General features: G+C 59.1%; 1 protein-coding gene across 7 annotated transcripts in view; it reads left to right on the top strand.

The window, feature by feature from the left end:
- SHANK2 (SH3 and multiple ankyrin repeat domains 2) overlaps window positions 1–15,315 on the top strand; it is a 453,945-nt gene that overhangs the window by 53,970 nt on the left and 384,660 nt on the right. For 5 of the 7 annotated variants that reach the window (XM_059399020.1, XM_059399024.1, XM_059399027.1 and 2 more), the window contains one exon: window positions 6,083–6,302. In XM_059399020.1, coding sequence (XP_059255003.1) covers window positions 6,096–6,302 — 207 coding nt within the window. In that variant the 5' untranslated portion in view covers window positions 6,083–6,095. Of the gene's footprint in view, window positions 1–1,359; window positions 1,442–6,082; window positions 6,303–15,315 lie in introns of those variants that run through there. The other 2 variants (XM_059399001.1, XM_059398992.1) reach the window with 2 other exon arrangements.

Consider the following 15,315-nt stretch of genomic DNA (forward strand, 5'->3'; position numbering starts at 1 on the left):
TCTAGGTCAGGAGCAATAATGCCCCCCTCTGCCCATGTTCTGTGAGAGCATTGGCCCTTCCGGAAACATCCACCGTGCCCGGGACCCCACTGGGCGCCCCTCGGCCTCCCCTGCCCGTCTCCTTTCAGAGTTTGGAGGAGACTTGGTTCATCAGGGGCTTGTGTTGGAAAAACCATTGCAGACCTTAGGTCATCGTCATTGGAGTTTTAAAAAGTTACTTTTAATCAAAAGCATTATCATTCTATAGGAAGACAGGAAAGCAGAACAACAACTCTATGTCCACCATCCGATTGAGACATTTTCCGAGTTTGCTGTGTTTTCACATTCGGCTTCCGTTTTCCTCTACTGAAATACCGTCTCTCCGGAGATGTCCAGCCTGGCTGCCGGCAGCATCCTGTCACCGTCCCCCGGCGTGAGCGGCGGTTCCGCACCCGGATCCGTGGGTCGCTACGGCCGCAGTCATGGGGGTTACCGCTTTGTGCACGAGAAGCTTTGTGTGAGCATCTCGTCTGCTCCGGGGCGAGTGTGCGTGCAGGGGATTAGTTCTCAGCGCACTAGCTGGGCCGTGGGGGCTGAGGACAGGGGGTTCACGGGCAGGTGTGGCTCTGGCTCTGAATCAAGAGGAAGGAGGGTCTGTAGCTGGGGGCGTCAGGCCTCACCGGGGCTGGAGCCCCAGGCTTGATGGAAGGACGTTGGGGGACCAGGGGGAGACGGTCAGCTGGAGGAGCTGCTGCCCGCAGGCGGCAGGAGGTAGACAACAGCCCTCGTGTATCCTCAGATGCGGCGGGCATGGAAGCGGGGAGCTTTTTCAGGACGGTGGTTACAGAGACCACCTGGCTAGACGGTGATTCCCCTCGCCGTCCCGGGCTGCCCTTCTCTGCATCCCCCGCACCCTGCAGCTCCACGCCTGTGGCCGTGGTGCAGACCGTGCGTGTGACAGCCCGGTTGCCTCCGGAGTTCAGCACCAGCTCCTCCAGGTCCAGTAGGGGCCGCCCCCAGCCCCGAGTGGCAGTGTCTGTGCGCGGATCCCGTGCAGCCCCCTTGGCGGGGGTCCTCACTGCCTTGAGGATGAGTGAATCGTAGACATTTGAGGGCACGGCATGGGCGAGTAGTCACCGAGTCCTGGAGCCAGGGTGACGCAGATGTGGGTGCTGTTGGGAGAGTCCACTGGAGTAAAAACCCCGTTCTGCGTGTGTGTGTGTGTGTGTGTGTGTGCGTGTGTGTGTGTGTGTGTGTGTGTGTGTGTGTGTGTGTGTGTGTGTTTATTAAAACAGCCAGTGGGACCTTGACATTTGACCTTGACATTTTTGTCTGCGATCTTCCGGGCCTGCAGCACTAGCCTGATGAAGTCCGCTGCAGTCGGGGCACTTGGTTTGGTTTTGTTTTTCTGTGCGTCTCCTGTCCCAGGTCAGCTCTGGTGCTCGCCGTGGCGGTGGAAGCGGTGAGTGGGAAGTCTGGCTGCCCCCCGCGGCCCCCACCAGCCGAGGTGCGAGGGGGCTCGGCAGCCAGTTCAAGACCTTACGTTTCGCTGGAACACTACAGCTGTAAAGTATGGAGCCTTTGTGAAAATGGCCTTTACTGGCATTCTTCCTGTTTTCCCTTGTTTGCAGGCACCCCGGGGTGGGCGGGTGAGAAAAACAGGCTCTGGGGGGGTCATTGTACTTTACCGACCTGTTTTTGTAGCTCCCCCTCACCCCACCCAGCGGCCGGTGATGCCAAAATGTTTGCCAGGGGCAGCGGGTAACCTTCCCTCCTCCGACCTGGCAGTGACTTTTCTGAGGGGGGCTGGGTTTCGTGACACAGCTGTCTTCAGAGCCTGCCTGTCCCCCACCCCCGACAAAATGCAGGACACCTAGTCCTGTTTGAACTTCCAATGAACAATGAATGATTTTTTAGTGTAAGTACGTCCCATCCGATATTCGGGAAATACTTACGATAAAATGTATTTGTGGTTTATCTGAAATGCGGATGTGGCCGGTGCCCTCTCTCTCACGTGGCCCTGGTGACCCTGGGCCTGGCAGTCCTTCCTGCCCAGGAGTTAATAATTAAATGTTTTCCCAGGGCTTTGCTGTTCCCAAGACCAGAGGGTGCTGGTCTGCTGGTCTGCTGGTCTCATTGCTCAAGCCCCTGATTAAGGTCAGGACCTTCTGCTCAGGTCTCTGCCTAGGCTCCCGGGCTGTCCTGCAAAGGACCAGCTTGCATGTGGCCTCCTCTTCCTCCTTGGACTCCTACAGTGGGGCCTTTTGCCCCCGCACTTTGGTGGCACGCGCGTCACTTCATGGCCATCACCCCCAGCTGCTGCAGTGGGCTGCAGTGGGGTGTCGTGGCGGGGCCACCTGCGGAGATCCATGGCTCGCACGAGCAGCTAGGACACAGGAGCTCTTCCTTTTTGGGTTGTCAGGTCTGTTTCTGGAGCTGAGTGTGAGTTTCGCTGGGCATGACTGTCCTCCAATCCTATCCAGCCCCCTTAGTTTCCTGGAACTGAAACCCTCCTGGGGGTTCTGCGCCTTTCACAGTTCAGACCTGTGTGTCCACGATGGGTCACCAGTCCCACAAGTCCAGCTGCAGACGTGTCACATGGTTAGTGATGTGACCATTAAGGACAACGAGTTCCTGACGATCGTCCTCTCCAAGCGTCTGCCTGGAATCTGCCCCCCGGGAAGCCGCCAGCAGATCCGGGCACATGGCGGGCACTTGTCACGCCGGCTGTGGCTGCGTTTGCCGCGCTGTCCGGCCATCTGCCTGTGCTTTGGCTCCTCTGCCCACATCTCCCTGTCCACTGAGCGCCCGCGGTGCCCCCAGTGCTGGGGGGGTGGGCGGTGGCGGTGAATGAACAGAGACCCGGTGCACACGGACCTGAAATGCAGCCTGAGGGAGCGGACCCGGGAAACGGAGCACATCGAGGCTGTGGGGGGTTTCAAGAAAAAGAGCCAGGCGGGCAGACATGGCAAGCAATGGGTGTCTTAGGTTTGAGGCCAGAGGTGCTGTTTTGAAGTGGGGGTGGAGTGCATGGAGGGAGGGCCTGTGTGTCCTCTGGGAAGTCACCGGGGGGCCCGGGGCATCCCATTTGCTCTTGGGTTGTCTCAGACGTGCAAGGCCATGATGTGGGGGGGGCCGTGCTGTGCCACGACTGCTGGGAGCTGGCCACCTGCCCATCTTCCAGGTGCAAACACCAAGCCCTGCTCCGCCCTGAGCGGGAGCTTTCCAGAGCCGGCGCCCATCGTCCGTGGGAAGAGCTGGTGGACCCGGTGTGCCCGGAATGGCCTCGTTCGCCTCCGTCTGCGCCCAGCATCCCCTGACGGGTCACTTCTCGTTAGAGAGGGATCCCCTCCTGTGAGTGCGAGTCCACCTTCACTGGGTCCCCTCTGTGTCCCCTGGTCCCTGCTGGGTTCAGAAGAGCCACGGACAGCTGATGAGGAGGGAAGACGTGGTTCTTTATTGGAGCTGAGGGTGCTCTGGGCCGACTTAACCCCGTCCGGACGGGAAGAAGCCACTGGAGGCGCCGCGTGGGGGACCTCATGTCTGTCCATGCTGACGGCTGAGGCGGTGAGCGGCATGCCTCTCCCGCTGTCCCTCACGCCCAGGACAGGGCAGGTGTGTGTCCCCACGGCCCCGGGCTGCAGCCTGTGCTTCCTCTTGAAGGGGCTGCCTGGGCTCGGCGGCAGGTGCTTCTTACGGTCCCCGGGGGGAGCTTCAAGGGGCAGCATCGCAGCCCAGGTCCTTCAGAAACTCTCGTGCTGATGTTTTCTTAAAGCTTCCCCAAGTAACTTCCATGGCCAGGATGAAGAACCAGGCTCTAGAAGGTACGCCTCCTTGGAGCCTGGGAGGTAGATACAAATAATCACACGGATGCAATTCTGTAACATATTTACCCGTGACTGTTATTTATTATAACATTGCAATTAGACATGTTACAGAAATAATTATACTTTGTTACCGTAGCTCTATGTGGTCACTGTTACAGTGTCCTATGTTACAGAGTCTGTGCATAGCGTACAAGGAGCACGTGGCTAGCCGCTGCAGCCAGGCAGGTGGGGACGCTGCTCAGACGGAGCCAGGAGCACCCAGACCCTCTCCCCAGCCACCGCTGTCTTGGCCCTCACCAGAGTTTGCATTCCTCTGATTGAGAAAGCATGAAGTTGAGCTCACAAAGGCGGCTGGTTGTGAATACAGAAAAGACCCCTGGCTCTGATATTTTAATTCAGAATCACGCGGAGGTTAGCTTTGGAGATTTTAATTGGAAAAAAAGATAATCTTCCCGGGTGACTTGGAGGATCAGCTCTTTGAGATGTGACTGGCCCAGTGACCCCTCGCAGGGGGTCTCGAAGGAGGCAGAGGTATGAGTGAACGGATGGGTCTGTTGTCAGGCTCTCACGCACGGCGGGAGGACTGGGAAGGGGACTGATACCAAGGAGGGGAGCCTGAGGTGGACCTGGAGAGGGCATGCTGGGGAAGGGGTGGTTGCTGGTGTTCATCCGTGCCCCAGGTGTTCCGGGGCTGTCCCCAGCATTGTCAGAGCTTTCTGATGGTCACCATAAACCAGCAATCTGGGTTTGCATAGATATTTAAAACCTTGTGCAGGCCAGAAAAACTGTCTGTGGGTTCCACGATCTTGGTCCTTTCCCCAAAGACGGTGCAGACGCTCTTGGCAGCAAGGGAGTCCCTGACCCGGGTCACAGTCTTGCCCTCTGTTTTGTTATGTTAGGCTTTGTGTGCACCTGGGTGTCTGCTGAGCCCGGGAAGGTCTGGGGTGCAGATGGGAGCGCCCCCCAGTGGCTGCCCGCCTCCCTGGACTGACCCGGTGGGCAGAGCCGCGGGATGCTTCCAGCTCCAGCGAGCGCTTGCTGTCCTTAACTAGAACTCTGGAAATAAAACAGTGGGTGTCCATTTCCCCACGATGAACACACAATTGTCGCTGGGTGAACCATGCCCCACCTGGGACTTTTCTGGGCCTCCCCTGGTCACGAAACACGGGAGTTGGGGGGACGCTCACCTAAGCACCTGCTGGGCCTAGAGCCTGGGGCAGGTGCGCAGGGGAGCTCCTCCGTCCCCCTCCCTCCCGTAAATGGCTGGATGTTGGGGGGGGGGGTCCTCCGTGTGTAGGGGACTCATTCCTCACAGCTGTGCCTTCTGTGGGAGGACGCCGTGACTTAACCGGACAGTCTGTCGACGATCGGGGTGACCTCCCTTGACCTCCTTTACAGAGTTCGCGAAGACATGGACTTGCTACTGTGGGCCGGCACGCTCTCTGCCAGCCCCCCCGCATCCCTGGCTCACACCAGCTCGTATCCTAACCCCTCCTGACCCCTGCCCGCAGGGACGGGGCTGTCACTGGGCAGCGTGCTCCCGGAGTCACGCCCACGTCCTCGCGGTCGGTGCCCTGAGCTGGTCTTTGCTGGGGAACTAGACTTCATGGTGGGGAAGCCGCACTCCCAGCCGCCACAGACTCTTGGGGACCCCCGAGTCTCCCCCACGTCCGCCTGCTCGTGGCTTCGGGCTCTGCCGGACTCCTGGGCCCTGGGCTGTCTCCCTTCTGAGTCGGGCCCTGTTGTTTGCCTTTCTGCTCTGTTTTTACATGTTACCCATCACGACTCTGTGTTGAGGCAGAGGGGTTATAGAACCGTGAACTGCTAACTGTTCTGACCCGCAGCTTGCGTTTCTTCCTCTCCTGCTGCCCTGCCTTCAAAGAAGAACAGGAGGGACCTTCTTTTCCTGCCTTGGAAGGCTTCAGACTGCCCCTGTGGCTCTTTGGTGGATCCCTGTAGGCTATGGTCGTGGCCACGGCTGCTTAGGGCTCCATGTGCTTGCAGAGGTGCTCAACTCGGGGGCCACAGCCTGCGGGTCCCTGTCCGAGCCATGGCTGCCTTCAGGTCCAGGCTCTTGGGGCAGCCCGGGGGTGGGGGAGGTGTGCTGTGTTCTCCCCGCCCCTAGAGGCCTGTGCGTCACACTCAGCAGCTCTGCTGGCTGTCACACCAGCAGGTGCAGGACCGTGAACCTGAGACGTCGGTCTCCATCGGGCCCTGGGGTTTCTGTGTGCAGTTTTCTCATGCCCCGGTTGTATTTCTTCTCCCCCTCCTTACAGACGCTGGGCAGCCATGCCGCGCAGCCCGACCTCCAGCGAGGACGAGATGGCCCAGAGCTTCTCCGACTACTCGGTGGGGTCAGAGTCGGACAGCTCCAAAGAAGAAACCATATACGACACCATCCGGGCCACGGCAGAGAAGCCCAGCGCTGCCAGCACAGAGGAGAGCCAAGGCAACACGCTGGTCATCCGTATCCTCATCCAGGACCTGCAGCAGACGGTAGGCCCTATTCGTCCCGGTGCGGCAGGAGCTCCAGGGCACCTGGGTCACCTTCCGCACGGCCTGTCCTGGCGGCGTCCCGCACGTCGTGCACCTGCCCCGCCCTCCCCTCCTTCCCGTCACCCGCGCCTTTGCCTGCCGCCTAGCCTGCTGCGGCACCTCGGTCCACTTACTGAGCTCCTGTTACGGGCCGGGCAGAGGCCAGACCTCGAGGGCTCAGGGACCAGCTCGGGGAGGAGTTTCAGGATTTTCTCCCACGCTGCTCCTTCTGGCTTGCGGGCTGGGTTCCCTGTTTCAGGGCCAGCGGCCACATGCCCGTGGGCTTCTCCGTACCTGCCTTCATCCCCGGTGCTCTCCTTGTCTGCCATGATGTTCTCGAGCGTTCCCTCATGGTGTGACCGCTCGGACCCGTTCTGTTCTGTGCCTCGGGATTCCTGACGGACCGTGGCGGAGGTTCCGGTGTCTCCGTCCTCATCTCGACAATTATTCTTTTGAGCCACTGGTTCCTTGTCTCTCTTCTTCTTTTTACCAGGTTTCGTGGTTTCTTCTTCTCCTCTTGTAGCTCTTCCTTCTTTTACCCGGGTCGCGTCCTTTCCAGCTGGACGCACGTCTGGTTTCCGCCTGCTCCTCTGCTCCCGCTCACCGTCATCGCTTCGGGCTGTTCCGGCGCGGCCTGGGCAGCCGCCCGCCGTGTGCTGTCCCTCCGTCGCTCTGGCCGTGTGGGGGCGGGCTCTCCTCCGTTCCCTCCCGCCCCGGGGCCGAGTGTCCCGCAGACACAGTCCCTCTGTGGGAAACCCGGGATCCCGGGTCGGCGCCCGCGCGTCCTTTGGGAACGCCCTGCATGCTGCCCTCGGGCCGGATGTTGAATTAACGTCCTCACGTGTGTCACTTCCCTGAGTCCGTGAAACAGCCCGAGCCGGGCAGCCCTGGCGAGCAGTCCTTCTGGGCGTGCTGTCACACAGAGTGAGCGAGCCTCTAACCAGCGTGGACGAGGAGGCGGGACCTCACCCCCCACACCCCCACACCCCCACCGACGCCCTCCTGGTGCCAGCAGATGGGGAGGATCAGGCGGCCTGGGACACTCTGCCCGGGGCCTCCGAACCCACCGCTGGCTGGTGTTGGACATGGTCACTTGCTGCCACGTTGGCTCCTGTAGCTTGTTGTCACCGGGGAAGGCGGCCCATGGGCAGCCTCACAGAAGGCACGGCACGGCGGCCGGTGCGTCCGAGATGGATCAGAGTCAACCCCCCTGCTGTCTGCCCTGTGTTTTGGGGAACGGCACCGAAAGGTCTCGAGCCTGGGGCCCACCTGCGGGCGTGAAGTGAGCCGGTGTAGACCGGGCGTGCAGCTGGGGCCAGGGGCAGCAGGGCCCGTGAGCGTCTATAACCTCCATCAGTGTCCTTGCTCCGAGCCGGCGCTGTGCACACCGACAACAGACAGAGAGACTGTTTTGCCATCGTGGCTGTTGAGATGCCCCACGGGTAGTGAGTAAGAACGTGGGACATTGGAAAAGTCACCACGATGTGGGGTCTCGTGAGTACGGGGTCGCGGGAGCTGGCCTGGAAGCCTGTGTCCCACCCTGACCTATCGTGACCTCGTCCTGGCAGGGGGCGTGGTGGATTCTGTCCACTGTGCCAGAGGCTTCGGGAACCTGTCGGGAATTACCTACGGAGAGACACCTGTTCCGCAGGCCCACAGCTACCAAGGCCTGCCAGGGGTTTTGTCTCCGCCGGGAGCGTAATTGTTTCCGGAACCTTCTAAAGATCACCTCTCTTCACTTTGTTAAGACAAACAAAGCCCCTGGAGGCTGAGGCCAGCACTCCCACGGGCATGAACCCCGGCAACAAAGTAGCCGTTGTTCCCGTATGTGGGCCCTTGCCAGGGTGAGTCCTGGAGCCAGGGATGCCAGACGGACCCTGGAATCTCGCCTGGGGCCGGTTTCTCACCCCCGTGTCAGCCCACCCAAGGGGAGATGGTGTCTTTAGGAGCCGGGAGGCTGTCCCTCTCCTGTCCCCGGTATGTTCCCCGCCCCCCGACCCCTAGGTGCCGTCTGGAACTATCTTCTTTAAGTGACTGCTGTTTTGATCCTCAGCCCTCCAGTGGGAGGGATTTTGCAGCTCTGAGCGGGGGCATCCGGGAGGCCTCCTTGAAGCCTGCGGAGGCGAGTCCTCCCCCCGCGGGGTTCACAGGGCCATGCGGGAATGGCACACGCCCGTGCCGCACACACAGGGAGGGCTCAGTGTGGGGCTAAGTGCAGAACGGGCCGGCAAACTGGGCCTTGCTAGCGAGTGGCGCGTGTGGAAGTCAGTATGAATGCAGTTCTTCTGTTATCCGTAGTTACAAGAGAAGCGGGAACTGAGCTGGCCCTGGGCGCCCGGCAATCTGGTTTCTAACGCGCCTCGCATGGCCCAGCATGGAGAAGGTGGGTGGAACCCGTGACGGGGCCTCCTTGGGCACACAGCGCCAGCCCCTGTGCCCACCCCTGCCCAGGGCTTGCCCCGAGTCGCTCGGCGGCAGCAGTCGACCCCATGTCCATCGGGCCCACCGTGACCCGAGCGGACCCGTGCCACGGAGGTGCAGGGACAGGCCACCTCCGGCAGGAGCTCTGGGAGAACAAGTCTCTCCTTCCTGTTACCGATGCTTCGGTTTATCACGTGTCTTCAGCTTTGGTAGTTGATGTAGGAGGAAGCGTTGGAGCTGCGATCCCGACCCCTTAAAGATAACATATTGCCGTTCCTCCGTCCGCCCTGTCTCGCACACACTCTCGGACTTCTCCCCCGGAGCAGCCGCCTGCCACATCCACACGGGGCCCGCCTCTCGGCCGCACACGTCAGCGGACGGGGACGCTTCGCCATCTGTCATTTGCTTTCACGCGGACGGTCGGACATACTTGGTTTCCAGGTGACCCTGGCCTTCTGCTATCACTGAGGATCACAGTAGAGCCAGGCAGAGAGCCCCATCCCCATCCGCTTCTGTCGAGGACGTCGCTGTATTTGGCCCTACCCGAGCTTTTCCGCGACGTTCAGTGTAGGACTTCTCCACCTGTCTTGGCGATCTCTGAGCCCCCACCTTGTTTGGTAGCTGAGAATCAAGCCCCTGTTGCTCCCTCTTGGCCTCTCGTTGGACAGAGACCATCCGTCGTGAGAGAAGGTTCCGGAAGGCCTGGGCAGGAATGACTGGCTGCCTTGAAGAGCTCCACTGGAGCACGTTGCTGGGCACACACTGCTGTTGACTCTGGCCCCCAGGCAGCGAGTGGCGTCTGTCTTCTTGCAGGAGTTCACGGGGTCCAGGCTTCTGGGCACGAGTCACCTCCAGCCTCCCTCCCCCGGAGGTTTGTCTTAGGACCGTCTTCCCAGAGGGTCTGTGGGTTGGGTATCCCCCTGCCTTGCTCTCTGCAGCATCCTGGCCCCAGGTGGCTGAGCGGCACAGGGGATGGGCTGGGGGCGGCAGGGGTGGGCTGGGCCTGGCTCCCTCACCCCTCTCCGCCGGGGACCCGTCTCCCATCAGACCAGAGTCCTCTTCCTGGAATCGCTCCTCTCCGGCGACCTCGCCACCTTCTACTCCCCTCTCACGAGAAGCTCCGGAGTTCCGGGGCTCACTCCGTGCTCTTCCCACGCCCGGGGCCTCTGTCACCAGGCCTGAGTGAAGGACGGCCACGGCCAGGGACCATCTCACATTCAGCTCTGCCCTCCCCTCCCCGGGGCGGGGCTCACTCTCCCTTGACACCTGCTCAGTGAAAACCCCCTTTGCCTGGAGGATGCCGGGACCCCCCCCCCTTTGTTCCCTCTCTCAGCTAGTGGTTAACTTAAAAAAAAAAAGAAACAGCAACTTTATTGAGGTCCAATTTACAAGACGTAGAGTTCACCCCGGCTCTCCCGTCCAACTCTGCGACCGCGTTCTCCATGCCGCCGTCTTGTCCCGGGACCGGCAGAGCCCACACAGCGCCCTGGGTGACTGCTTGCTGTGTGGACACAGTCCCTCCCCGTCCCTCAGGGTCCCCAGGCGCTCCTGCTGTTTCAAGGTTAAAGATCAGATACTGACACAGCACCCCGCCCCCGCCCCACTGATCCCCACGGGTGTCCTCATGGCCTGCGCTTCCCGGCGACGCCGCGCGGCTGTGAACCCGCAGGTGCGCGCTCGGTGACTGTGTGGCCAGCGTCTCCGTCCACCAGCGCTCTGTCCTGTCCACCCTTGTGCCCCTGCGGCTGGCGTGTCAGTGTCCCCCAAGGGAATGAATGAAGTCCGTCACCTGCACCCTCACCGCCGGTGGGTGGGGGTGACGTTAGAACAGCTCCCCAGGTGATGAGGTTAGTGCCCTGAAGACGGGAGTGTGCTCTGGCTGTTCCAAGGGTCCTTGCTTGGGACAGGTGTCGGCAAGTTGCTTTTTGGTTGCTTTTTTTTTTTTTTTAAGATTTTATTTATTTTTTGACAGAGAAAGATCACAGGTAGGCAGAGAGAGAGAGAGAGAAGGAAGCAGGCTCCCCTCTGAGCAGAGAGCCTGATGTGGGGCTCAATCCCAGGACCCCGGGATCATGACCTGAGCCAAAGGCAGCGGCTTAACCCTCTGAGCCACCCGGGTGCCTCTTAAGATTTCTTTCTTTATTTGAGAGAGAGAGAGAGAGAGAGACAGCGCACGCACACTGTGGGGTTGTGGGGAGAGGGAGAGGAAGAAGCCGATTCCCCCTGAGCAGGAGCCCCCACCATGGACCCTGAGGTCCTGACCTGAGATCATGAAACCAAGAGTCAGACGCTTAACCCACTGAGCCACCCAGGCCACCTTGGTTCAAGTGTTTTCTTTTCTTTCTTTATTTTTTTAAAGATTTTTAAAAATTTATTTGGGAGATAGAGCACAAGCAGGGGGAGCGGCAGGCAGAGGGAGAAGCAGGCTCCCCGCTGAGCAGGGAGCCCCACGTGCAGCTCGACCCCAGGACCCGGAGATCATGAGCTGAGCAGAAATCCAGAGTCGGACGCATACCTGACAGAGCCCCCCAGGTGCCCTGCGTTTTGTCGCTTTCTAATTCTAGGCTTCAAACGTTCCTGATCATGTCAGAGTCTCCTCTGTGCTCATGCTCAGCCCTTCTCCTCCGGGGCAAACACTGTCACAGATTCAGTGTGACTCCCTCTTGTGTCTCGTTCTCCGTTCGTGTGTGTTAGTGATCGCTGGAGTGTCGGCTTGTGTAAGAGGAACATACACACTTGGGATCGTACTGGGCGTGTCCTTCGTGGCTTCTGACATCTGGCAGTGTGTCGGGAGACGTCTTTGCTTTGATAGTGTTCATTGACCAGTTACCCCTTCACCCTTCTGTTCCGCTTCCCTGCATCTGTCCACATCCGTCATCCCTCCGTCCATCTGTCCGTCTGTCCGTCTGTCCCAGCCTCCCTCCCTCCGTCCAGCCCTTTTGCATGACAGAAACCGATGGTCTGGACCTTCGATCTCTCCCTTCAGTGACTGTGCTCTCTCTGTAGCGCACGTTTGGATCACTTTTTGGGGGGACGGAGGGCACGGACTCTGGTTTTCTTTGTGGTTTCATGAATGGGTTGCTCAGGCCAAAGAGAGCCCCTCTTGCCTGGCCCCTGACTTCTCTCTGCCTCCAATTTCTGCACGACGTGGTGATGATAGTCAAGCTCGTGTCCTTAAACGGAGTGGTTTGCACCTCACCATTTTAATCAGGAAACTAGCGGGTTGTAAGTGGTTTAAAACACGGGGAGGGCTGCGGGCCGGGGAGGCCGTGATCCTGCCGGTTCTTATCCATCTCACATGGCAGCTGGCTGGAGGCCGAAACGGGCTTTATTTTCATTTGCATCATTAAAAAAACAAAACAAAACAAAAGCCCCAAACCCCTGTTTAACCAGCATCGGTTTTGTGTGGTGTAAGGCTTCCACGCTGCATCTCCGTTGGTTTTAGGTTGATGTTTTCCATATGAGTGTGGCCGGTGTGGCTCGCTGGGGTCTCCGTAGCCCTGGTGACGAGTGTCTGAGTTGCTGTGTCCTTCTGCTTAAGGTTTACCTTAATACCTACTTAAATCTCTCTGAGAAAATAACATTTGGGGAAGTGGCTTTGGCCTGGAATTATACACATTCTGTGAAAAAAGCTTTGTAATTCCCACATTGTGTGGAGAACATTGCGGTTCAAAGGCCGCTCTGGGGAGAAGCAGAGCTCGCCTGCTCTGCCGCCGTCCCCGGCTGATAAGAATTACCCAGAAGGAGGCAGTGCCAGGGCCCGAACCATTAATATTTAATTTTCTGGGTCAAATCCAAGGCTGCGGCGCTTCTCTTCACACACCTTCCGTGGTTGGGTCTCGGTGACTCCTGCGTCTGCCTCCTGCCCGCGCGGGCGTGACTTTGCTCTTCCCACACCCGCTCTCTGCATGGACGGGGCCTGTACCCAGTGTCCGCGCCGCATCTCCCACTGCATCCCGTGCACTTCTTGGCCCCTGCCGGCCCGCCCGAGGCTCCGTGGGCGCTGCTGGGACCCCGGGATCGGCAGCCCCGCCTCTCACGGCTGTGGGGGAGCCCTTCTGAGCATTCCTTGTTCCTCTTTGGGCCCAGGAGCGCTAATCCTAACTTCTAGGAGCACATGCGATGTGGGGGGGGGGGGGCGGGGGCCCGGGGGCCCCCCCCCCCGGACCTGAATGCCCTTTCCTCCGCTCTACTTCCGGAGCCCCGTCCTCTCGTTGATGGCAGCAAAAGCGGAGAATTCACTCGCTTCCAAGGAGGACACAAGTCACGGACAGACTCCAAGCCAGTGCCTCTGTGTCCCGCCCCCTTGACAATGGCTGAGGACTGCCAGGTAGCCTCTTAAAATGAGCCCCAACACGTGGTTTGGCCACTACTTCAACAGCCTGCCAGACGGTGATGAGGCTTTTAATGTTTGAAAACTCTTATTCTGGCTGGAAAAACGAGTCCACACCTACTTTCTGTCCTTCGTTAGTGTTTAAACGTCCACAGTCCCCAGCGTGGCCCCGAGACTTCAGCATCCTCAGATCAGGCTGTCCTCCTCAGCCAAGGTCACCCAGCATTGCCTCTTCCCTAGAAAGCCCTTATTTGAAGTTTCATGGGTCAGCCGGTGAACGTTCCCTGTTTGCTGGCCCAGGGTCCAGCCTGAGGGGTCTGTGTCCACAGCAGATGCACTGTTATGTTTCCACGGCTGCGTTTGGAAGCTGCCCGGTCCTGGTTTGGGGTTTGGGTTGCTTTGGTGCTGGCTGATTCTCGGAGGCGTGCAGATCTGCACCTGGTGCACGAGCAGCTCCGAAGGACTCGAACACGCTTGACTTCACCTTCAGACGGCTCCTGGCGGTTCTGTTTACGACGGCTCTTTTAAAATGCATCATTAGGGGTTGCCTGGGTGGCTCAGTGGGCTAAAGCCTCTGCCTTCGGCTCAGGTCATGATCTCAGGGTCCTGGGATCGAGCCCTGCATCGGGCTCTCTGCTCAGCGGGGAGCGTGCTTCCCCCTCTCTCTGCCTGCCTCTCTGCCTACTTGTGATTTCTCTCTGTGCCTATTTGTGATCTCTATCAAATAAATAAAATCTTAAAAAATAAAATAAAATGCACCATTAAAGGACTGATAATGACATGAAGTGGGACCCGGAGGAAGTTTTCGGTGCAAAACGCACTTGTCCGCAACAGGTGATGCCCTCGGAAGCTTGGGCTTCTTTCTGGGTATCCTGAGTTCTTGCTGAACACTGCTGGGATATGCTTCCTGGGGACCCTCTCCAGCTCTGCGGGGAGGGTCCCCCTGGCACCATCCCCCCCAAATGCCTCGGCAGCTCTTCCTCTCATTTTTAAAGCTCAGGTAGGGAGAGGAGCAGAAGGAGAAGCAGACTCCACAGCCGAGCAGAGAGCCCCATGTGGGACTCGATCCCAGGGCTGGTCCTGGGATTATGACCTGAGCCCAAGGCAGATGTTTAACTGACTGAGCCACCCACGTGCCCCAGGAATGCTGTCTTAAAAGGAGATCCAGACACAGACACACACAGAGGGATGACCCCGTGAGGACACAGGGAAAGACCAACCATCTGCACGCCAAGGAGAGAGGCCTCAGGAGGAACCAGCTCTGCCCATGGAGGCATCTTGGACTTCCAGCCTCCAGGACTGGGAGACGATGAATGCCCGTGTTTTAAGCCCCCGTCCGTGCTCTTTTGTTAACACAGCTCTAGAAAACGATGTGCACCACGTATGTGGCAGACCCACACTGGGTGTCTGCCTCCGCCTGTCTCCAAGACCTGTGTTCTTTCCCTGGTGTCCTGGTATTCCCGGTTGTCAGCCTCACATCGTGCGGAAAGGCCACAACTCCTCGACCAGGCAGGAGCGTAGGCTTCGTTCACTGTCTTCCATTTAGATTTGAGCTTGGCTGTGAGCCTTACCAGTGGAGGGTGGTGCTTCATGCAGGTCAGTCCCCAGCTGACCAGAGCTATGCCGCCTATAGCCCCACAGATGTGCTGTCTGCCCTATCCGGGTCTTGGCTGTGTTCTAACAAGGCAGCGTGTTCACGGTGCCCTGGGTGCAAAGCAAGCCCTCGGTCATGGCAGCCGCCACCATTCTCCCCGAGGTCCAAACCCAACCCTACTTATGTTGGATTACATCACCAGGAGGGTTCTGTTTCTGGAACATTCTGTTCAGTGCAGTTCTACCAACATTTACAGAGCTTCAGGTAAGAGCTAGACACACACCCTTGTTCTCATGTTGCAGATCATACACAGTGTGGAGCTGGGAGCCAATCAGCTGGGTCTTGGGATGGGGCCACATGCGTGGGGTTGGGCAGAAATCTTGGAAGATGTGTGCCGTTTCCCTGCGCTTGAACGTGCCTCCCACTAGGGGGTCAGGCCTCTGGGGGCTGAGAAAACCTGAGGAGAGCTGGCGCTGGCCCGAAGGAACCCTAGGAGCTTCCTGGACAGATGCTTGGACCGAGGCTGATGTTGTCCACAGAAGCCTGCTCCCATTGTGGGATTTTGTAGATCCCACCCCCTGCCTGACCGAATGTACGTACTGCTCGTCAGGAGCTGAGGGACAGGC

Source organism: Mustela nigripes, chromosome 1, assembly GCF_022355385.1.
Source record: "Mustela nigripes isolate SB6536 chromosome 1, MUSNIG.SB6536, whole genome shotgun sequence".
In the NCBI taxonomy this organism is placed as follows: domain Eukaryota; kingdom Metazoa; phylum Chordata; class Mammalia; order Carnivora; family Mustelidae; genus Mustela; species Mustela nigripes.